We start from the raw sequence: 27,036 nt of genomic DNA on the forward strand, positions 1-27,036 counted from the left end.
ACCAACGATAATAAAATTACTATTGTGCACTAATGTAAAGCCTTATTATTATTATTATTATTATTATTATAAATATTATTGTTATTATTACTATTGTTGTTGTTGTTGTTGAAAGCATCCAAAATGCAAAATATTTTAAACTATAGTCGTAGAAGAATAACTCTGAAGTATTTAGTGAGTTTTAGATCAAACATTTGTATTGTGAAAAAAGTCGAAAATGTTTAATGTTTTAAAGGACGCTGTTAACAAATGTTTATTGGTCTACAAGCAAATACATCCTAAACCCTGCGACCTTATAAATACAATATACGACATTAACATTGTAGAAACGTGATTACGTCAAAGAAAAAACGGGAAAAAACAGCAAAATGTTAACTTTTTTTCCATAGACAATCTAATCTCTGCACATGCCTGTTTGCAGAAAAATAAAATACTGCATCTTTCAGCGACACAAGCCATAGGAACTACCTTACCCAGAACACAACGCGCCTGGACGTCAAGAATATGAGACACCTTTGCTTGGAAGTGAAGTAGCACATCGCTATAAAGGGGGATGCATTTTCTGTACTGTGGTATGCACTATAACGTAAGTACATTACTACAGTTTTATTTTTATGTAGGGTTGAATAGGCAAGACCCAGTTGTTTGCCTAGAACTGAGATTCGAGGTTTAAAAAAAATAGAACGCAATTCTGTGAGAAAAAATAATTTATGAACAGAAATGTTTGCGATAGCTTTCTTCATAATGTAATAATCCTCTTCTTAAAAAAATATGATATACATAGGCGGAGACTTTGTAATGCGAGACATAACTGAAAAATATGCAGATCTGTTTGAATTACATGATTCATTTTCTACTTCCTTGTTTATTAGTGTACGGTTTAGTCAATTAGATCGGATGTCAATTATATCTTGTAATGTGAGATACTGTTTGTAGCAGAAACGCATCACAAATTATAGAAAATGTTTTAAAGACATCAGTTTTCGCGAAGGAGGGATATTTCTTTTTCAAACGGTTTGTTTCTTAATTTTAGAAGTCCCCAGTGTAAAAGATGTAATTGGTGTTGATAATAACTGGATATACTTTCATTTTATATTTCAGTTTTTTTTGGTCAGATTCAACACATTTTTCTGAAAGAAGCTACAAAGACCATTTAGGATTATTACCTTTTTAGGAAGAGTTTCAACTCGACATCCTTCTACCGGGTTTTACACCTAAGATGATACAGCATGATTTGAAAAAATAACCAAATACTTTCACGTGTTCCTGTGCCAGCAGTGTAGTGTTTCTGAAGATAGTTGGCACTTTTTTGTGATGTATGATGATTTGTATCTTCCCTGTTCTGATTACACGTTGTTAATTATTATTATTGTGATCCTAACGAAATGTTGACAATTTATTCTTTTTTGTTTCAGAGGTAAAATGTTTGTTCCAAGATCTCTTAAGGTGAAAAGGCCGCCAGAGAGCTCCTGTCAAGCCCCAAAGAAATGTAAAACGAGTCCTGAAGAAGCACATGATGCTGGGAATGAGACCCTGAACTCTACGATCCCTTTTGAGGGAATCACGCCTTGTGCCCCAGCTCTCACATACTCTGATAAGCAGGATCAAAGTAACGTGGAAAACCCAGAGCAGAAAAGCAATAAAGACACAGCACCAAGGACTGAACACCAAGCTGAGCAAGAGGAAGAAGAGCCTGTGAAGTCTTTCAGAAACATCCAAAGATGGCCAGAACCTGGGGAACCAGTTTGTGTTGTATGTGGTCGATATGGAGAGTATATCTGTGACACAACTGATAATGATGTATGCAGTTTGCAGTGCAAAGCTGAACATCTGGACCAGATGGGGGTGGAACCGGGGACAGATGTTGGTTGCGGCAATAAACCTGAAGAGGAAAAGGCTTTATTTTCGACATGTGTGGATGATGGGGACGATGGCGAAGGGGAGATTTGCTCTTACAAGGAAGATGCTTTTATTTCAAGTCTGACGGAGGAGCAAGTCATGAGACTGAAGCAAGAACTGGGCATCGTGGTGCAGGGGCAGGGTGTCTGTAGGCCTGTTATAGAGTTTGAACAGTGCAACTTCCCTCCAGTCCTCAGTAGTAATCTGAAGAAGGCAGGGTATGAAGTTCCAACCCCTGTTCAGATGCAAATGGTTCCTGTTGGATTGGCAGGTCGAGATGCAATAGCTACTGCCGACACGGGCTCTGGAAAAACAGCCGCCTTCCTGCTTCCAGTTCTTGTACGCGCGCTGGGGGAGGTAAATTGGAGTTCACTTGCGTGTAGGAAGGGGTGGGGTTGCGGATTAACTCCAGAGCTCCCTGAGTAATTACTAGCTTTGCTCTCTGAACTATGTTGCCTTTTATCTTTCATGGTGGATGTTTGAAAATACTCTTATTGCACACCAAAGTGTTCAACACATGGAGCTCATTTGTATTTCAAGTTTTCGTTGTGAGCTTTTCAACACAAAAAGAATTAACCATTAGAGCAGATATAGCAGTTACAGTCTCAGAATTACAATTTTTTATTATTGCATTCGGCCTTTTGATCAGAAAATGATTAGGATAATAGTAGTTGGTTTATAAAGAACTTCAAAGTAGGAGGCAGGGAATAAAATTTGCACCACAGTGTGTCTGTTTTGTCTGTTATTGACAACAGCATGTGGTTTTGCATTTAGGTATTCCATAGTAAGTTTCATAATTTAATTTTGTTCATCACTAAGAAATTCTAATGACTACACATGAATGTGCTTTATGTTTCTTGTAATATACGTTGATCAGAAAATTACATTTGTTTGCAAAGATGTAATTTTACAAAACTTACATACAATACTCTATAGGTTTAGTGTAACACTTGAAATGCTTTGCATTTAATATCTTTACACTCCTTCTTCATAACTGTTTTTTTTCTATCTGTAGTTAAGCCAACCTACTGAATTCCAATTGGTTCCTCTCTCCTGCTCCCTTGATGCAGTTTGAACTAATTCAAAAGCTCTGATCTATATTTGCCTGTGGCTGTACTAAATTCAGAAATTAGAACTATATCTTGAAGTAAAAAGTACGCACACTAAAAGTTTGCATAAATGTGTCTCTTGATTAGTTGTACTGTGGAATATGTTTTTTTTTATTCTACCTGGGAATAAATGTGTGTCCATGACTTTTATTCAACATAAGGTATAATTACAAGTATGATATAAAATATGATTTTTTATCTTGAGTGATGCTTTTAATGTGTCTTTCCAGAGACAAGCATCCTCTGAATATGGTCCAAAAGCTCTCATCCTAACGCCTACCAGAGAGTTGGCGATACAGATCGAGAACCAGGCTAAAGAGCTTGTGATGGGTTTACCTAACATGAGAACAGCACTGCTAGTTGGAGGCATGCCTCTGCCTCCTCAGCTCCATAGGCTCAAGCAGAATATCAAGGTAAGGGGTTTGGGTTGGAAAGATTTCCCAAGGATTGCAGTTTTCCAGTGAATTCTCTGTTGCCTTTCTTTGTCAGCTTGTTTTTCCTGAATTGAAATAAACTTGTGGCTGTTTTGTTATCCCGTAGATTATAATTGCCACTCCAGGGAGACTCTTGGAGATTATGAAACAAAAGGCAGTCCAGCTCAGTGGAATAAAGATTGTAGTTGTTGACGAAGTAAGTACACGACGGCTGATGACAGGAATTGAACTAGCTGCCGGAATGTTGAAGCTTGAAAAGTTAATCTATTACTTGATCTTTTTTTTTTCAATCAGGCTGATACCATGTTAAAAATGGGGTTCCAGCAGCAAGTCCTGGATGTCTTAGAACAGGTTCCCGAAGACCATCAAACTCTGTTAGTGTCTGCCACAATTCCAGCTGGAATAGAGCAGCTAGCTAACCAACTTACACAGAATCCAGTCCGAATAACCATTGGAGATAAAAACCAGCCGTGCTCCAATGTCCGGCAGATAGTCTTATGGGTGGAAGAACCTTCAAAGAAAAAGAAATTATTTGAAATTTTGAATGTACGTTTCCATTTCTTTTACTGTTAACTGGGTGAGCTCTTGTTGTTTGACAGTTAACGTCTTTACAGCTTCCCTTCATTTACAATATGTACAGTAAAATGGTCAAAATGCATATTAAAGAAACAAAACATTGGAGGTTGTAATAATTTTAAATCCTGCATTTCCCTTATAAAATTCTTTATTTAAGTGAAAATTTCTTATATAAATATTATATATATATGGTAGTTATTTATTAATGTGATTCTTTGTTCATAATGAGGAGCATGCAGTTCACAAAGTGGAAAATCCTGCTGGTCAGAAGGAAAATGCACTAGACCATATTTAGCAGATGTGAGATTCTCCCCCTCAAAAGGAAATGGGTGGGACCAGCAACTCAGTAAAACTTCTCCATGGAGCTTATCCAAGAGCTAAAAAATAGTACATACACTGTGACAGTGGTGCAGGAAATTAGCTACTAAAATAAGCATTATAAGACACACATTCTTTAGCTAATCACTGCGTTTTTGACTACATTATACACAGTAAGTAATACTGTACCTGTTGATACTAAAATTCCTAGATTAAATGTCTTCTTTTTTTAATTCATGTCAATATGTACAACATATTTTAAACAACCAAACAAATAAATGATTTACCTTTAAACGTAAGCTAAATTGTACAAAGTGTATATTTGTGGACAAAATATGGATTTTTAAAATCCCTTAAGGCGTTGAGTGACATGATGGATTCTTTAAACCGCAGGACAGGAAGCTGTATCTGCCTCCAGTGCTGGTGTTTGTGGACTGCAAACTTGGAGCAGACCTGCTGTGTGAAGCAGTGCATAAAGTTTTAGCTCTCAATACAGTGTCGATTCATTCTGACAAACCCCAGTGCGAGAGGAACAGTATTTTACAGGTGAGTACCAGTTTTGGATGTCTACCGTGAAGATTTATTTTGCATAGGGATCCAATTAGGCCAGAAGCCTGTGCACTTTTGTGAATGAAATGTGGTGGAAATGAGTGTGGTGGGCATTTCTGCCTCATGGAGCTGTGGCCCTGGATTCCAGCCCTGTATGTTCAGCATGGGTTCCTCTGGGTGCTCCAGTTTACTCCCATGGTCCAAAAACATACTGGTAGGTTAACTGGCTTCTGGAAGAATATGTGTGTTGGGTTTTTGCCTGTGTGTCTGCTCTGTGATGGACTGGCATCCCGTCCAGGGTGTACCCTGCCTTGCCCCTGTTGTTTGCTGGGATAAGATCTGGCTCCACTGCAACCCTTATTTGGAAGACAAATGGGTGGATGAATGGAAATGAGTGTGGCTGAATTTCACACTTTGAAGATGCACACAGTCCATACCATACTGGTATACATTTAGACTATAACTGTGCTTCACTTCTTGTAATAGCAGTCTGCCTGTTTCACCTTGTTTAATTACATCCCTTCCTCCCCATCTGTGGTTTTGTATTGTGGTGTCCTGGCCTGAGAGGCATTCTAGAAGCTTCTAGAACATTCTCAGAGGCCCAAAGTGTCTCGCACTGTCTCAGAGGCATAAAGTTAAAAATTTGTGTTGTGTGTTTTCCATCATATTTGTCTCCCGCTTCAACACATCTTCCTGAAGATTACTGCAGTAATCTTTTACTGTAGATAATCTTTACTAACTGTGGAGATCTCATTTACTCTGTGCAATATAGTGATATGGATCTCGACTTTTTTTGCATACTTCAAACAGGGCTTGCTTCAGGGAGGTTATGAAGTGGTGGTCAGCACTGGAGTACTGGGCAGAGGACTTGACCTTGTTAATGTCAAGCTGGTGGTAAATTTTGACATGCCTTCCAGTATGGATGAATATGTTCATCAGGTAACAGACTGTAAATTATTTAATGTTTTTTTTGTTACGCTGCAAGTGTTCACTGGGTTCAGGAATTTTAATATGCACATTACTATACCTGTCAACTAATGGAGAATGATCAATTTTGATTAGCACTAAATGATTGATCAGAGTATTATATTTTTTTGCCACACTGCTTGTGATTGTAGAACAACATGATGTCTCTCATCTTCAACATCCATGCATTTCTTTAGCAAATCCCCAGGCCTACACTCACAAGTGCACCTTAGTTTTGGAATATATTATTTTACAAGTGGATTTCTCTTTTCAGGTGGGACGAGCAGGAAGATTGGGTCACAGAGGAACTGCCATTACTTTTGTGAACAATAACAACAAGCGACTGTTCCTTGATTTGGTGAATAGAGTGAAGCCAACGGGCTCCCTGCTCCCTGCACAACTCCTCAATTCGCCACACCTTCATGAGCAGCAGAAGAAGCAGAATCAGAGAAAAAAGCAGGGTGAAGGAACCATTGTCACAAAGGATAACCTGATCGACATTATCAGAAGACATGACAGACGCACTGCTAAGAAATAACTGAAAGATTTTTCAATGATGCATTTTTGCCAGACATGAAAAATAATAAAATGGTTGTGGACCCAATATATAATTCTTTGCTTTTGCACAAGAAAGGTATCTGGAATTCTTCAGCAGGATTAGTGGGTGGACAACAGGATCGAGATACAAAGTACTAGTTTGCCAACTGTCCTTGAAAAGAACAAAACACTTTTTCCTGAACCATTTATGAAAAAGACAAACTGAACTGCTAACAAAGCATGGATAATATGTTATTAAATCCTTCAAATGATGTATTTCCTATATATCCTATATATTTGGAGCATGAGTTAAAGAACTGCTTTTTATGGTGTTGGTGACATTAATTCATCAAATGACGCTACACCTGATGATATTTTTATAGCTAAGATGGTACTGAGAGTAAGAGTTGGTGTTTTGTACTGTTCTCATGTTTATAATCTTAAAAACTATATAGTTGCTACGTTTTCCTAAATGCCTGAAGCCGAAAAGAATATTTTTGCATAAACGCTGAGAATCATGCCATCTAGCAGAGGACTAGTATTACTGCATTGACTAAAATAATGTGGAAATATTTATGGAACAAAAGTGACCTCTGGCGGTTAGTGGATAAAGCAACCGTCAAAGGTACCCTCGAAATACAAATGACAATGTGGAAATAGATTATTACATTTTTATGCAGTTTTGTTACAAGTTGTCAAGTTGTTATAATGATTCCATCCTTCGGTGTCTTCTGGTTAAAATAATTTAACGGTAACGGTAATACTTTTATTTTTCCGAATTAAAAAAATGCACAGTATTTTAAGAGACATTTGTTGATGTGTGATTTAATTTATGCTGTAAACTGTAGATTTATTTGCAATTGTTTCAGTCATATTCTTTATTTATCGTCGTCTTATGTGAGTCAGTGGTCTAGTCTTAGGGGCGGGTTGTACAGTGTTATGGTTACGGTGGGAAAACAACCTTTCCTGAAACTCGTGTAATTCTGGTGACGTGTTATCCGAGAACGACCAATCAGAGAGGCACATGAGTTTGAAAATTGGAAGCGGGCTGGTGGCGCAAGAGGGGTATGTACAACAACTGAATAGGGCAAATAAGATTTTGGGGGGTGTATCTTTGTATTAAAAACTGTTTTAATTTTTTTCCAAATTCTACATTCTACATCTAACTTTTGTAGCAGGGTACTTGCGTTAGAAATGCTAAAATCGCAATGTTATAGACTGAAAATCTGCCGTGCATTGATGATATCGTGCAAGTTACAGTAGCAAGATTGAATTACTCCACCACAAATGACAAAATTCGTGGGTTACAAAAAGTTAAAGCACCTTTCCGTTTATTTAAATCGATTTCCGCAGTTTTTCTTACTGAATCCAGTCTCGAAAGATAGGAAGCTAGTAACAGAATCGTTAAAGTTTAAGTTCCATGATAATTGTAGCTACCTTTATTATTTTTTAAAGGGATTGCAAATGTTGTTTTACAGCTGGTTACACACGTTTTTAAGATGTAAGTGATGAGAGATCGCTGTTAACAAGCTTATTTATTGTAGCATGCGATAAAGCATAACCCATAATCTTTTTTTCCCCCAGGAAAATAACTCCACTGCTTGCATGGAAATTTAAACCAGAATTCAAGATTTACTTTTCGTGGATTTATGTTTTTTTAATGTAAGTGCTAAGACCAATTATGTCCGTTTTTTACACTACACCAACAAGAGGCCGCAAGCCTCTGTTGGAGAGTTATCCGTTTTTAAAGGATGGTCATTTGGGTGACTTATCAGCCAAAAACAAACAACTTAAAGACACTGTGGATGAAAAAATCAAGAAAGAAGATGAATCGTCGCATTCAGTCGATAAGAGCAAAGAGATAAATAAAACGTATATTCTATCGGGAAGTAAAACATCTGGTCAAACTGTTGACATATATTCTAAAGGCAGACTGATGCTTCAAAGGAAAAAAACAGACAATAAAGACACTGAAATCGGTGAAAAGAAGCCAAAGCAAAACACTGTAAAAGAAGACGGAGCGCCCGAAAAAAGATTAACACTGCAGCGCCGTACGAGAACAGGCTTGATAACAGAGAAAAACAAAGTAGCGACTGAAAATACAACACAACAGAAACAAGACGGGGCCACTAATTCAGACTGTTATAAAAGGCTTACTGAACCAAATAATAGCGATAAAACCCCCAAAGCAACAACAATTCAGCGATCAGGGAGTCTGAGGGATACAACATTAAAAAGCACACCAAAAGCCAGAAGTAATCCTTCAATTCTTGTTAAAGCAGCGAGCAAAGGAAACGAAAACTCTTCCAGGTCTGTGCCCAAGTCACTGGCGGAGTCCGTTTTGAATAAAGGCGATACCCCCAAAACAGAGGGCCTGAATAAAGTACACGTGTTCTTAGCACCTGCCAAAAGGACACCCGCTGAAAAAAATGTCAAAGACGTTTTTGAGAAGACAGCGGGGAGAGATATCACGAAACCGCCGAGTACCAAGTATGGAAGTTTGGAAAGGCAGAAGGCACCAGGGCAGGTTAGCTGTGAAAGCGTCAAACCCGTGCCTAAAGCTTCCACTCTCCCAGGGAACAGCAGGCTTGCGGTAGGGGCTGTCAGTAGAAACTGGGCATCCACTGTGCAAGCGTCACAGCCGAGGAAGACTATAAATTTAGTGTCTCACAGTGCAGACGTGAAGACTTCGGGATGGGGGACCCCTGTTAAGGGATTTTTATCAAAGCAAGAGTCCACCCGAGAGAGTGTGATTCAAGGCCAAGATTGCCTGAAAATGGAAAACAGTGCAGTAACTGTGGCAGTACGAGTGAGACCATTCAACAACAGGTAAGAATTCTAGTGTTGCATTGCCTAAAAACTACAGAAAGTTGGTAGGTTTAATAAATTATTATAATTTCCCCTCAAGTACTAAGTGCTTGTGTTTGGTATTAGTTTGAAATTTAATTGCATTTTCTGCTGTGAATTATTATGTTTGCATTATTGTTTCAGTTTTAACAGATTATTCCCACACCTCTATAATAGCAAGAAAACAATAAATGTAAAGCATCACGTCATTATTTGTATTCCTTTTTTGTATGACCATAGAAAATAGATGTCATAACCAAGATGTCAATTTACAACAGTTGCTGAATCTTATATTCTTATGCAAGATATTATTATTAATAATAAAACTTAATTTTATATTATGCCTTAAAATGTTGATTCTCACAAGTCACAAGGCATAATATTCCTTTGCAGTAGGAAGTAAAAGCATACAATGAGGAGACAGTAGAATTACAAAACCTAATGGTTTAGAATACAGTAGGAAAGCAAAGGGGCAGACAGAACCAATTAAATAAAAGCCCTTCTAATGAGGAAGGTTTTGAGTCTTGATTTGAAAGAGCTCAGGGAAGTTGACTCTCTGATACCCTTAGGGATGAGATAATGGGTACTTGGAGGTTGTGTTCTTTGCAATGATGTTGTTTATGTCTACTATTTGCTTTTAATTTTTAACCAGAGAGAAGACTGAGAATGCACATCAGGTTATCTTCATGGAGAACCAGGAAATTGTTGTTCAACATCCGGACTCCAAACATAACTATTCCTTTATCTACGACTTTTCATTTTTTTCTTTTGATAAGACTGACCCTAATTTTGCCAGTCAACAGACCGTGTATGAAAAGCTTGCTTTGCCCCTTCTCGAAAGAGCTTTTGAGGGATACAACACTTGTCTCTTTGCGTATGGTCAGACTGGCTCTGGAAAATCATATACGTAAGATTTTTTATTTACTTTTACTTTGATTTATTTTCTGTGCTCAGTTATAAATGCAATTGAAATTTAGATGCATAATGGACATGTTATGAAATGACAAAGTTATGCTGTTATACATTTAACTGCTTAGATTTCAGTACGGAAATCAACCATGTTCATATGACATCTTCATAATCGTCTGTTTGTGTAACTGTAATTTTGTTTCCCCATAAACATAGAGTACATGACTATATGTGTTATGATTGTTTCTAGTTGTTTTAGTTGTTTTAAGTGGATTTGTTTTATTAGATTATTTTCTTCACATTTTGTTGCCAATTAGAATGATGGGCTTTAGTGATGAGGCTGGAGTGATACCAAGATTTTGTGAGGAACTCTTCTCAAGAGTTGGCAAGTCAGAAAATCAACAAGTAAGCTTTCTGTTTTGTCTTCATAAATATTTATTTTAATCAAGCTTAGTTTTTCTTTCTTGAGTGAAAAATACAGCATTGTTTAGTACTTAAGTCACACTATGTTTTTGTAAAGGTAATTTATAATTTTATCGCAGGTCACATACCTTCTAGAAATGAGCTATTTTGAAGTTTACAATGAGAAGATTCATGATTTATTGGTAGTGAAAGATGAACAAAGTCAAAAGAAGCTACCAGTAAGTATTTCTTTTCTTTTTTAAGTGTCCATATTGGTTTAACAACCTTAAGTGTTTATTTAGTGATGTACAGTTCTTGAATTTGGACAAAAAATAAATATTAAATCACTTAATTACTTGCAATATTAACATTTTGGAGTAGGAATCTCTAGAGGAGCAGGTAAAGTTTAATTCTAGAGTAGTAGAAAGAAGGAAAAAACAGCATTTTAGTCCAAGGTTCCATAGGCAAAACATTTTTCTTCTTTATTTCTGCCTTTCAGCGTGAAATTAACCTTTATCTCTTCCTTTAAATAAAATGTATGGTTGACTGTAATATGTTGATTAGTTGTAGAATGATTATATAGTATAATTGCTGTATTTAGTGAAAGAAACTGCAGCATTTTACGAACATCACAGTGTACAATCAACACGATTTTACAATTGAACTAACAAAAATCTGTTTTATAGTTAAGAGTACGGGAGCATCCAGTCTTTGGGCCTTATGTAGCAGATCTATCAACGTAAGTATGTGCTTAATGCAGACTTTATCAAATTGTCAACATAAAAGCTTTATGAAGGGTTGAATTTGAATCTTTACCTTATATTGAAAGAAACTCTGAAATCATGCGTAAGATGCTGGGTATGACCTGTAAGAATTTAAAAAATATATATATTAATGTAGAGACTGAGTTTTTTTTATTACAATTAGAATAATTTTGTAATTGTTTTCTCCCGTAGGAATGTTGTTAGCTCATACGATGACATTAAGGTGAGTCCTTAAATAATTATGATCACAGTAGTCTTTGTTGTTTAGTGGTTTAACATTGTACCTAGCATTTAATTTTCTCCTTTCAGAGCTGGCTTGAGCTGGGAAATAAACAACGTGCCACTGCAGCAACAGGGATGAACGACAAGAGCTCTAGATCTCATTCTGTCTTCACACTCGTCATGACGCAAACAAAGGTGAACCTTTTTATTTTCATTAGAGCCACTGTCAAGTCAATACATTTTTATCAATGTGTTTTTACACCCTCTCCCGGTGAAGTCTCTTATTAGGTTACCTCACATTAGTATTATAGCATTTATTTTTTGCTTAGACAATTTTTTTAATCTCACAAAATTGAAGGGTTTTTTTTTATCCTGGGGATCTGAAGCAGTTTTGACTCAACTAACTTTATTTTTTTGTGCAGACAGAGTTTGTTGAAGAGGAGGAACATGATCACACCATAACCAGCCGGATCAATCTGGTTGACCTCGCAGGGAGTGAGCGCTGCTCCACAGCCCAGACCAGTGGAGACAGGTTGCGGGTATGACACTGGCTTCAGACAACTGCCTTACTACACATTTCAGTGCCCCTGCAGGAGAAAAGGCTGTGTTTTTGTTTGCGTTTTGTTTAAATCATCACCCAGTTAATGTGCTTGTTTTTAAATACAGTCCCAATGTTTTTGTAGCATAAAAAGTCGTTTTGTAGACTTCATTTTCAGCAATCTGTGGTAAGTGCAGAAGTACACACTTTAGCACACAAAGTTAAAGCATCAAGGAATTGTACTGTTAATGTTCTTTAACGTGGTTTTCTGAAAGGATTGTCTGAAAGGATCTTTTTTTTCTATAGGAAGGCGTGAGCATCAATAAGTCCCTGTTAACGTTGGGAAAGGTGATCTCGGCTCTTTCTGAACATTCTCAGTCAAAGAAGAAAGTCTTTATCCCCTACAGGGAGTCAGTGTTAACATGGTAAGAGGACCTTTGAAGTGGTTCATTGTAGTGTTTCAAGAAGAATAGTATGCATGGGTCACTTTTTTGTTATTCTGCTTAGGATGGTCCTAATGCTGATGTCATGTTTCGACAGGTTGCTGAAAGAGAGTCTTGGGGGAAATTCGAAAACCGCCATGATTGCCACTGTCAGTCCCGCCGCCAGCAATGTGGAGGAAACTCTCAGTACCCTTCGATACGCCAATCAAGCACGCATGATCATCAATGTTGCCAAAGTCAATGAGGACACCAGTGCCAAACTGATTAGAGGTGGGTCAAGGTTCAGGGCAAAGTTTCCATTAAAATGATCAAAGTTTTCCAAATGCAGTACCATAACCAATCATTTTATTTGTATATAAAAATGTGTACATATATATAAAAGCACCCAACGAAGTGATTCCTAGTAGTAGTCTTGGGGGAACGTTGTATCAGTCAGATTAAATTCCAAATGAGTTGGTCCTCACTATTGCTAAGTAAAAAAAAAGATCTATCTGCTTTAGACTAGTTTATCTGTTTCTGTACTTGGTCTTTGGTCTCAAAAACTCTATTTTGAATGACAACTTCTGCCTTATTCTACCTACATTAATTACAATCATTTTCTATTAAGAGCTTCTTGCTTTATTTTTTAACCAACTTGTAGCAGGTGAGCGATTTGTAATAAAGAGACTGTAGTGGGAATAGTAATATATGAAACACTCCAGCTTTTTTTGCTGTCCAGCAAGCTGCATTTCAGCCAACATACCTGAATAATGGAAGTTCGGAACTGGGGGAAAAGGATTATTCCAATTACAGCTCCATTACAGGTTTTAAAATATGAAAACAAAACATGCCTCAAATAGACATCAGTTGGTCTATTACTAAAAGTTCACCTAACATTTTGAGATTTGGGTCAGAGAATTTAGTAATCTGCTATACTCAGAAGAGTTGAGATATTCAATGTCAGATAAACTTGTCACCTTTGTCAATATATGGCAAAAAGTGAAGGACTACTTAAAAAGTGATAAGGATACAGGTATGTAATTCTAGTGATGTGAAATGTAAGGGTGTGAATCTTGATCTTATTAAGGTAAATTTGATTTAGGTTCGTTTTTTTAAGATGTGGCTGTGTTCCGTGTGCACTATATTTAAATGCTTTGTTATTGAATGGTCGAATGGTATTTGATAGACATCCACAGACTGTCATACTTTTTATAGCCTTTCCAAATTTGGTGATTAGTGGGACACATGTCTATAATCTGGTAAAGAGACATAGGGCTTTTCTTGTGATTTTTTTTTTCTTTTTGTTCTCTCCTATTGTTCCCCTAGTGTAATGTACATATATGTCTCTTATACAAAAAACTTAGTGTTAAAAAAAGTTCACCTAACAGAAAAAAGGAGTTTCTCACAACATGAGTTTATATTCCTCAACTTAAGGTACTGTAAAACCAAAGATAATATTGTAAAAGTCATGTGCCTTAACCACCACTAGAGGGAGATGAATTAACAGAAGAAGAAATATTGTATTTTCTAGCAACTTCTCATTTTGGAAGTTTTTTTTTCTTTACAATATGGTAAGTTTACTGGTTTTTATGTCTAACATTATGTGTTTGATTTTTTAACATTTGCAGAGCTGAAAGCAGAAGTTGAAAAACTAAAAGCAGCTCAAATGAGCTCCCAAGGTGTTGAAACAGAAAAAATGAGATTGTTTAAGCAAGAAATTACAGCTCTTAAAATGCAGCTAACACAACAGGAGAAAGACATGGCAGAAGCTCACAGGTATTTATTGGTTAGAGGGCCCATATAGCATATGAAGATGTTATCTTTATATTACAAATATTGTTATAAAAACAGACATTTTGTGTAATGTACCTTCAAAAGACACTGAACGGATGTGTTTCTGAGCATTTGTTTAAAAATCTAACACTTTATATAAGAGTAAGGAATGAATGAGTTTGGAAATATTGGAATTGATATATAAAGGTAGCTCATATATAATCAGCTCCTGAGTATTGTAGAACTTTGCTTTAGCTTTCTGCTCTTCAGTAGGTTTACAATGTTAATCCTGTTATTTTTCTTTCGCATTAAACAGTGCATAATTATTGAATTAATATTCAGGGTTTATTTTCATTTTTGGAGTAAGGTTAAAACTTTTTATTTGATAAAAACTGTGAACACAAAAGGATCCATGGCAATTTTGCTGCTTAGCAGAACTTGGAGTGCTTTGACTACAGCTTTTTTGCCCTTCTGAGTTTTTAGGACTTGGAAAAAGAAACTGGAACAGGCCGAAAAAAGAAAGCGTGAAGAAGCTAAAGAACTACAGGTAGCTGCTTCATTGTCTCAAATAGCTAAGAGGTGAATGCTATGATTGGGGTGGTGTAGATAGTGCTGCACCACAGGGACCTGTAACAGGACGACTGCTGGTACTACCCAGTTTTTATCAATGACTGCAGACAAATAAAGGGTATTGCAAAAACATAAACCACAAACACAATTCGAAAAGGCTGAGCTTGAAGAGGCTACTCCCGAGAAAGACATAATGAATTTCAATTATGTAGAATTTAAAGAAAAGGATTGTTAAAATTTTGCAGTGCTCTTAATATGACCTTTTTTAGACGGCTGTGTACAGTTTTGGTTGCCAAGATATTGCTGCAATGGGAATCCTTTCAGAGAAGAGCATCTGTGTACAGTATATTTCAAGGCTTAAAGGAATGTCCTACATTGACAAGTTACTGAATCATTTTAGTTTTGGACAGAGAAGAACTTATTCACGTATTCTGAATTCTCAAATGCATTTACAGTCACACCTATGAACTTATTCATAACCAACAGTGAAACACAAACTAGGAGACACAAGTGGGAACTATGTGCATTGAGAACTGAGAAATCAGCTTTAAAACTGTGAAATCATTGCTTTTTGACTTCTATCAGAATGAAAGAAGACGACTTACTTTACTTTCCCTCACCGCATCTTCCTTTGTACAGAAAGCTGGGATTGCATTCAAGGTAGATAACCGTTTGCCAAATCTGGTTAATCTCAATGAGGATCCCCAGCTGTCGGAGATGTTGCTTTATATGATAAAAGAAGGGCAGACCAAAGTTGGAAAACAAAAATCAGATTCAACTCATGACATCCAACTTTCTGGAGCTCTTATTGCTGATGACCACTGGTAAGAAGTTTTGTCTTTTTTATGTTTACATGCTAGATTTGGAACTAACCTTTGCAGTATGTCACGTTCTTACATTGTATGGATTGTTTTTTCTTAGTTTCCAGTGAATATTACTTTTAGCACTGTCATGGTGAAGTTGAAGCTCTCAACATAAGTATGAGCCAATTTGTTTAGTGTTCTTTTTCTAATAAATTCTTTATTTTCTTCTAGTATAATTTCTAACGTAGGTGGTACAGTAAGTATCGCACCAATTAAGGACGCAAAGACATTTGTGAATGGAAACCTGGTCTCCGAGTCAACTGTGCTTCATCACGTAAGTCTAAAGTACATAACGTGCGAATACTTATTAAAATCACCACTTGGGGAACAAACTAATGGAATGTTTTTTACAGGGTGACAGAGTGATTCTTGGTGGTGACCACTACTTTAGATTCAATCATCCAGGGGAGGTGCAGCGTGGGACACGGGTTTCGTGCTGGAACGGGGCAGGGGATGGACACAAAGACTTTGAATTTGCCAAAAATGAGTTATTAGCAGCACAAAGAGCACAGTAAGTGAAAGTCACACTTAGTAATTGAAGTGAAACAACATGAAAGATACCAGTTTTTGAATAACATATTTGTGCCTAAATCTCATAAGGAGTTTATTGAGCAGAACACATAAATTAACGGAAAAATAAAACATCTAACCTATAAACTGATTTCAGGCTTGAAGCAGAGATTGAAGAAGCTCGGATGAAAGCCAAAGAAGAAATGATTCAGGGTATACAAGTTGCCAAAGAAATGGCCCAGAAGGAGCTTTCAGACCAGAAAGCTTTATATGAACATAAAATTAAAGCTTTGGAAAAAGAACTGGTAGGTCTTTCATAAAATGTTTGCATGCTGTGCTAAAAAATGTTTTTAAAATACAGTATAAACTGAACATATCTATCATTTTGTAGGAGTATTAAAACTTTAAGTTAAACATTTAAAGAATGGGATTTAAAAAATCTCGGTTATATTGAGGATCGTGCTATGTAATGTACTGCCTTCTCTTCAAGTAAAGTAATGATAGTTTAAATAATTTTGTATGTAATGCTGCATATACAGTATTTGTGTACATATATTTAATTTATTAGTTTCATATAAACACATTTCCTATGTTGATTAAACCTAAATTGTACAGGTTGAAAGTTTTTTTGACAATTGATATTTCCGAGAGTAGACAAGGTTCTGTGTCCTGTCTTCAGGAGGCAGAATGCGAAAGGAAGAAACTGCAGGAACTTAACAACCGGAAAGTGGCCACCAAGATCGAAGAGCTGCAGAGTGCAAAATTACAACTTGAACAGGAGGTGCAACAAAATAAAAAACGTCTCCTTATGGAAGCACAAGCTACCCGACAGGTAGTTTTTGATTTCTTAGCTGAATAATTATTGTTTTTGAGAAAAAAATATACAATTTTTATTTGCTATTAACTATTTCAAATTATTACATCAGGCCTCATTATTGATATGTCCCTTGACTATGAATATGTTCCGATCAGAAATGTTTACTCGATTTAAGGTTAACCAAATTCAAATTTTAGGCCCTGGCAGATCATGCCATACATCATGCAAAGATTATTGAAGCCTTAGAAGAGGAAAAAAAGAAGATTTCTGAGGATTTGGTTAGGACCCAGCAAAAAAGGGCACGAAATGAACACTATGCTGCAGGATATGGTAAGCCATCTACTTCTGCTGTGTTAAGCTAAAAGTGATTGTCAGTACAGAAACACTTCTTATGACAAACATCATAGAACAAGTGAAAATATTTAAATGGTTTGTCTTATGTTTTAGTTCAACCACAGTGGGACTCGATGAAACTGTCTCTGATGATCCAGGAAGCAAATGCCATTAGCAGAAAACTGAAGAAACATGCTGTTTTCAGTCGGTTAGTTTTTCAAAATGTATTTTACTTATATTGGACCCTGAAGATATTGCTGACAGTAATTACAATATTTGCTTGTAGTTAACTGGAAAGTCATTACTGAAAACCATTTGCCATGAAATAAGTGTAAGATAATATGTGGTGTACCACTGTTTACAATGACTGTGATAACGTTAAGAGTAGTATGATTGTGTCGTGAGACACTCAAAATATAAACTGAAAGCGTACAGTTTATACAATGCTGCTTAATAATAATAATAATTTTCTGTTTATAAATCCTTTACTCAAGCAATGAGTAAACTCAGGTAACTCAAGTTTATAATAAAGAAAATGAAGTACAGTACTATTACATTGCAGTTTCACGTATTTATTAACTGTCAAATGTTTCATATTATAATGCACTGTAGTCTGAATGTTTGAAGAATTAACAAGGCATGTGTCTGGCAGGCATGAATCCTCAGATAAAGACCGCGGAAAGGAAAATGAAGAGCTACAGGTGCAAGTTCAGAACACAAAGCTGGGTATCACAACCTTTTGGAGTCTAGAGAAATTTGAGAGCAATCTAGCAGCAATGAGGGAGATGGAACAGGTGAGCCTGAAAAACTGAAGTAGATTGGTTGGGTAAAAGAAATTTATAAAAATATGTTTGAAATGCAAATCATAAATATATATTATGCATATTAAATAGTAATATTCTAATGAATCCTTAAGCAGTTGTGAATTAAGCAGGTTTTACTTTTATTTCCTCCTTGCATTACATGTCACGGTTTTGCTAGGAATACATCCATAGCATGGACACTCTTTAGGCTATTGAACTATTGTCGTTATTTGATTACTTTATTTTAGTGCAATTCTTTTTTGCTTATTGAAACCCGTTTAAAAATCAAGATTGCAAAATTTGAAATCGTAATCTCTGTTGTTCAAGTATTTTTTAAACGCATCTTTTAACCTTTCAGTTTGAAAGGGTTCATTTCTGGTTGGTATCAACAATCTTCGGGCACCTCAGTACCTGTCTGAGCTATTATTGCCCTACTCCCCACCTCGCAACCTTTACTCTTCTAATTCTGCTCTCCTTACTGTCCCCCAAGCCCGTCTACATTGTATGGGTGACAGGGCCTTCTCCTGTTATGCCCCCAAGCTCTGGAACTCTCTGCCCAAGGATATCAGAGAGTCACCTTCTCTAAACTCCTTCAAATCCAGACTCAAAACCTTCTTCTTTAGAAAAGCCTTTACTTAACTGGTTCCATTCTTCACGCCTCTGCTTTTCTTAGTACCACCATCCACGGTCTCCTCTGTATATAGTAATTGTGTTTTATCTTGTGTATTCTTTTTATTTATTGTTCTTGTCATTCTGTAAATCACTTTGAGAATCCACCTTTAAAGGCTCTATATAAAATAAAGTTTATTATTATTATATTATTATTGTAATTTTCTGTTTTTAGTATAGTTTGGTTACAGACATAAATTTATTAAGTAACTTTCTGTTTACTGCTATTGTATTTGAAATGTTTTAGTTTTGCAGAATGTCATTTTGATGTCATAGTAAATGCTTCATAAAACCTGATCTGTGAGGATTTTCACATTAGAAAGTATTTAAAGGTTAGAGTAAGGAACTGCACTAGCATGCCAGGAGCAAAGAAACATGTAGAGGTTAATTTCACACTGAACAGTAAAAAGGAAACAAATCTCTGTTGCCAAGGCATTTTTTCTTATTTTTCATCATTGGTTAATTGGTGTTTTTTTCTAAACTAGCCTCTACAACAAAGGAAAATAACCTGTTTCCTTTTGCAGGGAGATTCTGGTGCAAAAGATGATGTATTTTATGATCCAAATGATGAGTGGGAACCAGATATAGCAAATTGTTCTGCTGCTTCATCATTTTCAAGGAGAAAGTAAGCTCTGATTTCCTTTTCTAAGCTCAACAGTTGAATATAAGCTAACAGTCTTTATAACTTAATTGCAGTTTATTGCACTCTGATAAATGTGATGTTATCTAATTTCTGCAGTAACAATGTGATAAATCTGGTTTAATAAACTCAACATATTAAGCAGGAAGCAGCATTGTATAGATTGTAAAGGAACAAGTAATAGGTTTATTCCATGCTGAAAAAGTGTTGCCCTAAGAATTTGAAAGGTGTTATTCCTGGAGCCTCTGATGAAAATTAAGTATCTCTTCCAGTTATAGAAGCTTACAGCCATATTAAGTTCAACTGTGTCCATAAAAACCTTAAAACTGTATTTTATATTAAGGTGCTTTGCATCTGATTGTTATCACAAATGCAGTAAGAAAGGTTATAATATTTATTTCTTAATTTTAATTTTCAAATGCATGGTTCAATTGGTCCTAAGCCAGAGTAAAAATTGCTAGTAATTGTAGCTTCAACAGATTTTGCCTTTGACACTCTCAGGAAGGATAGCCTTTCTACAGCTGTGAAGTATTTATGAAATGTTTATTTCAACATAGTTCTGCATAAGCAGTTCAGTACTTAGGTTTGCATAGCACTTTGCTAATCAGTGGTAAGGTGAGAAAATTTAAGCCTACAAAGCTTTAGCATTGATTACTGTTGATGTTAGGAAAAACCTGTTTTTTTGCCAAAAATAGTTCTAATACATGAGATTGTCTCCAGAAAACATGATTTTCACATTTTATTTATCTGTATTTGTAAATTACATTTTCCCAGGAGCAGAAGTCTTTTAAAAAGCAGGAGAATATCAGGACGACTTTATGAAATAAGAGTCCATCCCATTCAGAGTCTTCACAACTCCCAGTATTCTGGTAATGTAGTAAATTACTTGCTATGAAACAAAAGGTTTTAGACAACTAGTTAACAAATCCTGATCTTGTTATAAACACTGTTGGTACTTTACACTCTTCCCTTATTCCATGGTGGTTTTTATTGAATAATCGTATATTTGGTCAGAGAGGACAGTGTTGCTGGCTTGCTAAACAAGTACAATGCTTCCTCTGTTACAGCAGTGAGAAAGTGTAAGGCTGTTGTCAACTGTGTATCAACTCCAGATTTACACATCTCATTAGCAGTAGTTTAAATTCCACTTCTTTGTTAGAGATCACAGCAAATGGTGTAATAAACTGTAAGTTGAACTCTCGATTTCAGAAATTCAACTGATAAAGAGATTAAGGTTTTTTGTAATAGATGTTCCAAATATTTTGAAAATAGCACATGTAAAATAAAACAATGCCTAAAATCATAATAGTCTCATTCTGGTTATTTTTCTTCTCAATTTTGTTTGATGTTATATTCTTATAGGTTTAATGAATAAGACCACTACTGTACATCCTAGTATATCTGAGTCGGCATTGCCTGGCATTTGCAAAGAGCTGATTGGGTCAGCAGTGGCTCAGATGAAAATAAGTGATGAGATACAGGAGAGTATGGCTGACCGAATAATGGCAGATATTCTCACCATTCACAATGGAGTCGCTGTTATCTCCACCTTGTACGAGCAGCTTGATGATGACAGCCAAGAAAACTGTAAGCAAGTCCTTGTTCAGTGAGAAATGTTGAATGAGGAGAAAGTTTAAAAACAAACAAAACCATGACCATTTGTTATACAGAGAATTAAATGCATTTCTTTAATTATTTTTGTGGTTAATAACTATTAAAATGATAATGCAGGTGTTGTTATTGTGTTAAAAAGTTTTATTTTTTTGAAGTTTTCAAAAGCCTTAGTGATTTAATATGTTAATTGTTAGTGAATAAATATATATTAATAGAAGCCTTCGTATTTAATGTACCAAATGCAATGACATTGGAGGAAAATCTTTGCAAGCTAAAACTGTGAATTTGTGATTATACTACTAATTTCCATGTTGATTCCTCTTTGCTAGTGTTAGTCTGCAATGGAAAAGCACAATGCCAGCTTGTGAAGGCAACCTCAGCCCTTGAAAGAGTCATCTTCCTTATAATGCAGTGGCTTTACACTATTAAACCGGGTGAACGTTCTGAGGTTAACAAAGAGCTCAAGCTGGAAATAAAGAAAATGGGTGGTTATTTTCAGTTACTCATTCAGGTACATTCCAAAAAGCTATCCTGTTTTATATAATGCTACTGTACTTGGAAAATTAAAGTCAAATATCTACTCTTTAGTAGATTTGTTGTATTTCATCTTATTTCATGGGAATATTGGTTCACCAATGTGAAAATGCTAAGATTTTAGTTAAGTGGTTGTAAATTATGTATCCTTGTTAACAAACAAGAGAAATATTAGAGAACATTGTGGTACAGAGTATCACTGCTATAAGTAATGGTGAAAAACTCATCAAATTCCTTCAGCATTTCATTGCAGTCTTTTTATATAGTTCTCTTCAATTAATCTGAGATGAAATCTATGCACTTTCAACTTGATATGATTATCATTTTATTACTTTAAAGGGATGTGATTCAGACATTTCTTCTATGGTGACAGAAGCTCAGGACAAAATCAGCCTGTGCCTGAACACAGCAATTAAATTAATCGGCCATCTCTCAATAGTAACCGGAACAGAGCTTCACATTACAGAGGAAATTCAAAAGGTGAGTTCCAAATTAGTCTTTTTTTCTTCCTGTGTATTGCAGAGAAAGATTTTAAAGGTATTGTACTGTAGGTTCTCATTTATTGGAGCAAATCAACATTTGCTTTATTAATGTGTTTCAGAGCTCCTTGGCAGTTTCTTTTTATGAGGGAGGAAGAAAAGGTATAAGCACTCTTCTAGATAATGGGATGTACCAAGCAAAGGAAATGCAAAGAGCTGTTCAGTTAATATTCCCTGGATCTCAGGTATTGCACAATTGTTGACGTTGACATTTAATCGTGGAAACTGAGCATGCAGTGGCAGAGAAATAAGTGGCATAAGAAATACAAAGATAAATTGTTTAAAGTCAACAACCTCCTTGTGGGCACTGTTAGAAACTAATTTGCATACTATCTGCAATTGAGCTTTTTACTCCCCTCATCGTTTTAGTTTCAAATCTAATATAGAGCGTTACTAATTGAAATCAGACAGAATGCTGTAACAGAGGAACTATCTGTGGCGTGATGAGGAAATAGTAATTACTAGTCATTCAGAACTGATGGCTTCATTCACAATTTCCAAACAAGCATGCCAACTATGTTCTAATAAGTTTGTCTGCCCTTGGTTTATAATGGGAAATCTCTGATGCATCCTCATCATTTTATGGTTCACTCTTAAAAAGTGAATGCACTCCCTACATCCTGCTCCTCAAGTGCCAAATTCTGCAAGATCTGATAGTATATTCTTTTTGATTCTATTAATATGCTTACACAATCTTACCAGCATATGTATTTGTTATAATTTGACCTAGAAATAATTTGTTCTGTACTGCACATACAGTATATGGAATACAAAGTGTATATGTTTATAAACCTTTGCACAATTTGTTCAGATTTTGCAGGAACTACAGAAGAATACTTTGGATTTAGCAGCTTCTCTCCAGGTTTATATCTCACACTGTAAACTGGTAAGTATAACTTGATATGATAGGCCATTTAAAAGAGTTTTTCAACAGGGTGCATTTGTACAATATGTATTAAAATGTATTGTTTGTGTAGGCAGTTGTTAAATTGCATTTACATAAATAGCTTTGAATAGGATAATTCTGCTGTGGTGAAATATTTCTGTTGAAGGTATACCAACTCAGCACATTTCAATGGAAATTTTTGTTAGTCAATATTGCATTTTTTCCTCCAATTTTGCTCCACCCAACTTTTTTAAAGGGTTCATACAGATCTTAAAATAAAAAAATCAATATGTATTTAGTATCGTCTTTATTATTTCTTAGTAATATTGATTGCAGGCTCTTTCCTTGACAATCATTTTACAGGAGGGTCATCAGTCTTCAGAGGTGGGATATGAAGATTGTGTTCCTGATCATTTTCAGCTGAAGGAGATCAAAAGGACAGCTACTGATTTGATCAAATTCAATGATACTCTCAAAGAGATCAGCTCCATTATCAGCAGCACATTAAAAGGTAATGATGGTAAATGTTTTAGGTAAATGTATTGTGAATTGTTTTAAATTACAAGACCATAAATTGTTAGCCTGCTTTTTAAGTTTAGAAATGTTGAATTCAATACTGTTACGTCTGATGTCTGACAGACTTTGTAAATGAACTGTTTTTCTCTCATGTACGATGGCCATTTATTAGTGACATTTCATAATCATCACATTATAGAAATTTTGGGGTGTTTCACTTTTATTTCAGTGCTGTTTATCTGGTATATGTTTAACAGACTAATGGGTGGAAGGAGTGTCCGTTATTACTGAGTGTCTTTGAAATCACGTGTGACTTCGTCAGCTCGATGACACACTTTTATATGAGAAATATACACACTATATTTGATTTCTGGATCTTTTGATGCATTGTTTATAACAATTGCAATCAAAAGACAGTTACTGAAAATTGTTCCTGTACCTTTTTTAACCGAAATACACAAGCTTTTTATTTGTAGAAAATATGCTGTATAGAATTCACTGAAGCATTCAAAAAAACAAGCCACCCATTGTAATCAATTGACCACATCCTATAGGACATTTATATTCCTGAATTTTAAACCTATGTAGTATTTATGTTTACCTTGTTTTATTTGTGGATTTCTCCATAATTGCAAGGGAAGGCCAGTATTTTCTGATTTTATATCCAGAATTCCCCTTTAGTAGATTTTGTCAGTTAAATCTGAATTCCGTTAAAGCAAGGGTTTACTGTAATATTAAATGAAAATATGATCTTCTGTTAGTGGTTTGCAGTTATTTCTAGATTTTTGATACCTTTAAGACAATGTAATCATGAATGTCTTTGGGTTGACCTCCTTAACATTGTCGGTATTTTTTCTAAAACTGTGTTTTAAAACCTACTTTTTATTCCACACAGGCGAAGAACACTTCTCTGGTCTCCATACTTTCAGAGATGCGATCTGTTTATCATCTAAGTTTATTAGCGATTACCTCAGTACATTCTTTAAGCATCAAATCAACAATCCCACAGATGAACTTCATGTGGAATGTACAGAAAGTATTGTAACTACAAAAGCAAATGTGGACTCTGCACTCAACTCCATTACAGCCACGTTTGATCAGCTCTGTGTGGGGATAACTGGGCTTCCTAGAGCAGAGGATAATGTGGAAAAGAACGAAGACAAGAAACTCAAAGGCAATGAAAATAGTGTGTTTTCAATTAAAAGCGAGAGAAAAAAAGGAGTTCCTAAATTTGTGTATACTCTTTCAACACATACAAACTGTTCACCTAGTGCTATACAGTGGGTTTAGTCGGCATATTTCTGTGTAATGACCCTAATTCCCTAATATTTGCATGGTATAGTTATAATGCTGGGACATTATACACTGTAAAAAACAACCTAGACTAAGTGGGGCTTGAGTATCTTGCACTGCAAAGGAAAATCAGTTGTAACATTTTTCAATACAATGTGTGATACTGTAATGGTATTATTCATTTTTAAGATGTGTATTTAAAGCTTGCAGAATCTGAAAACTTAAAAGCGCACACGTTTATTTTCCTAATTTGGGTTGAAATACTGAATTAATAATAATGTACATCATCACAAAGGAGCCTATTACATAACTGTTTTTTTACATAACTGTACATGTATACTTGTGTTTTATTTTTCAAACAAGTTGGTAGAAGGTATAATAGCATTTATGTAAAGTCTCCATACGAACAATCAGGGAATGAAAGTGTTTGTTAATGAATACAAAAACACGAAATCATATGTAAAGCCAGAACTCGTGGAAAAAAATGAATCATATCATCACTTCTCAAGAGCTATATATATTGCATATATTCATTTGTATACGTGAGAAAACGAGAAAAAAAATAATTTATTTCCAGTAACAGAAGAATGTATATATTACTAATTTTTAGGTAAAATAATTTTGTGCATTTTTCTTTGGAATAATACAAGTAAATAGTCATTTGATCTACATATATACAGTACCTTTCACAATAAGTCTTGTAGAAATGTTTAATGTATGCATTATTTCATTTTTTCAATAGCATTAAGTGAACAGAGGCACTTCAAAATGATATCATTTTCACCATGTACTGTATACTGTACATATAGTCATGATTCATACTGTATGTATTTAGGCTATGAGGACCTATTAAAAATATAACATGATAAAATACATTGGTGTTAAATGTTTTTAATTTCTGTGTTTTGCAAAAATCTTTTTACTTTGCTCTTTGCCAATTAAAGAAGCAAACTGATTTCTTCTGTTAATGGCCTGACAATATAATATCCACTGCTGCACGTTTTTACAAGATGCAATAATTATTCTTTGTTAATTATTGTGTGCAGCTTTGTGAAAATGTAATATTTATATTTTGATCACTCGTTCATATTTAGGCTCATGCCTATCTGTAGATAATTTTGTGTTCTACTGATCTCTGCTGGTGGAAAGTGCATATTTTTCTTGTCTTGTTTTCAGGCAACTGCCCTGTTAGGATCTACTTATGTTAACTTTATGTCTCTTTAAGCTCTAAGTCTTTATGAACTAGTTTTATGAAATTGCTTGAGGTTTGCTTATGGGAAAAAAGTTATGTTTTTTATGTAAATATACAAGAAGGTAGGTCAAATGATAGCTATACACATCATGCACATCTGCAAGAGTGATTTATTTGGGATCAATGGTTGCCTCTTTTTTTGCAACCACATAACTCTTTGCTTCTGAAGTTTATGTAAGTCTGAATTGTGTTCATTTTTAATGATATTTTCCCAATTTTCTGCTTTCCTTGTGAAGTAAATTACATATATTCCAATACAAATACAATGCAAATTTTGTTTGCAAATCTTAGTGCAGACACATCTGAAGTAGAAACTGATCTGCTCTATGAAAAGAATGTCCTTTGTTCTTAATAATTTAGTGGTGGCAACTTTTGTTGGGATTGCATTGCAAGACTATATCTCATTTCTCAGATGCAATTAACTTGGACGTTTTCTAACATTTTGTTTTTAAAGCATGTGTGCAATCTAACAGGTTGTGTTTCTTGATACTTTAGACCTACTGAGTGTTTCTTCTTAATGAATTTTGGGAGATTCATCTTTATGACAGATTATTCACCCTTCTGGATTATTTCCACCAGATGTCACTATTAGTAAAAGGTAGGATTTTATCATACAGATACAGTATATGGCTAATATTTCTGGCTTTGTTTTTGTGGCTATGCATTTATTGTAATACAGTATATCTCTTACTATGTGCAATCTAGAACGATAAGGATAGTCATACAGTACTGTAATGTTGCATTGATATTTTGACTTTTTGGCCTGTTTTATTTTGTTGATTTCATTTGCAAAGGAGCCCAGAATTGAAGAATATTTTGACTAAGATGACGTTCATTGGGTCTGGAGGTTCTCTGTGTGCGAATGCCGACCTTGATACTGTTTATAGTGCTAGAGTAAGAGAATTTAGGGCATCTCTTCTTGATATCACTTT

The 27,036-nt window shown here is 35.3% G+C and overlaps 2 protein-coding genes across 3 annotated transcripts; both read left to right on the forward strand.

Annotated features, from left to right (window-relative positions):
* The first annotated feature begins 508 nt into the window (after positions 1-508).
* On the forward strand, positions 509-7,195 carry ddx59 (DEAD-box helicase 59). 2 transcript variants are annotated; one of them, XM_088927456.1, is made up of 8 exons: positions 509-586; positions 1,416-2,256; positions 3,239-3,421; positions 3,549-3,638; positions 3,737-3,988; positions 4,730-4,882; positions 5,696-5,824; positions 6,126-7,195. In XM_088927456.1, exons 2-8 carry the CDS (start codon positions 1,423-1,425, stop codon positions 6,387-6,389), a joined length of 1,905 nt encoding a protein of 634 aa, XP_088783582.1. In that variant the 5' UTR covers positions 509-586; positions 1,416-1,422; the 3' UTR covers positions 6,390-7,195. The 2 variants fall into 2 exon arrangements, with proteins under 2 accessions (XP_088783582.1, XP_088783583.1); XM_088927457.1 differs by lacking the exon at positions 509-586 and adding an exon at positions 992-1,014.
* An 874-nt stretch (positions 7,196-8,069) lies between these two features.
* Positions 8,070-25,144, forward strand: kif14 (kinesin family member 14). Its single transcript, XM_088927574.1, has 29 exons — positions 8,070-9,217; positions 9,888-10,142; positions 10,462-10,549; positions 10,687-10,785; positions 11,233-11,285; positions 11,503-11,533; positions 11,620-11,727; positions 11,955-12,071; positions 12,377-12,495; positions 12,611-12,783; positions 14,121-14,268; positions 14,749-14,812; positions 15,475-15,659; positions 15,870-15,972; positions 16,052-16,209; positions 16,366-16,513; positions 16,888-17,040; positions 17,223-17,355; positions 17,473-17,566; positions 18,011-18,152; positions 19,355-19,455; positions 20,245-20,339; positions 20,833-21,057; positions 21,414-21,595; positions 21,958-22,098; positions 22,220-22,342; positions 22,969-23,043; positions 23,407-23,554; positions 24,455-25,144. The coding sequence occupies exons 1-29, from the start codon at positions 8,070-8,072 to the stop codon at positions 24,847-24,849; spliced, it is 5,004 nt and encodes a 1,667-aa protein (XP_088783700.1). The 3' UTR covers positions 24,850-25,144.
* The last annotated feature ends 1,892 nt before the right edge of the window (positions 25,145-27,036 follow it).

This window comes from Atractosteus spatula, chromosome 11 (assembly GCF_055471065.1).
Source record: "Atractosteus spatula isolate fAtrSpa1 chromosome 11, fAtrSpa1.hap1, whole genome shotgun sequence".
Taxonomy (NCBI): Eukaryota; Metazoa; Chordata; class Actinopteri; order Semionotiformes; family Lepisosteidae; genus Atractosteus; species Atractosteus spatula.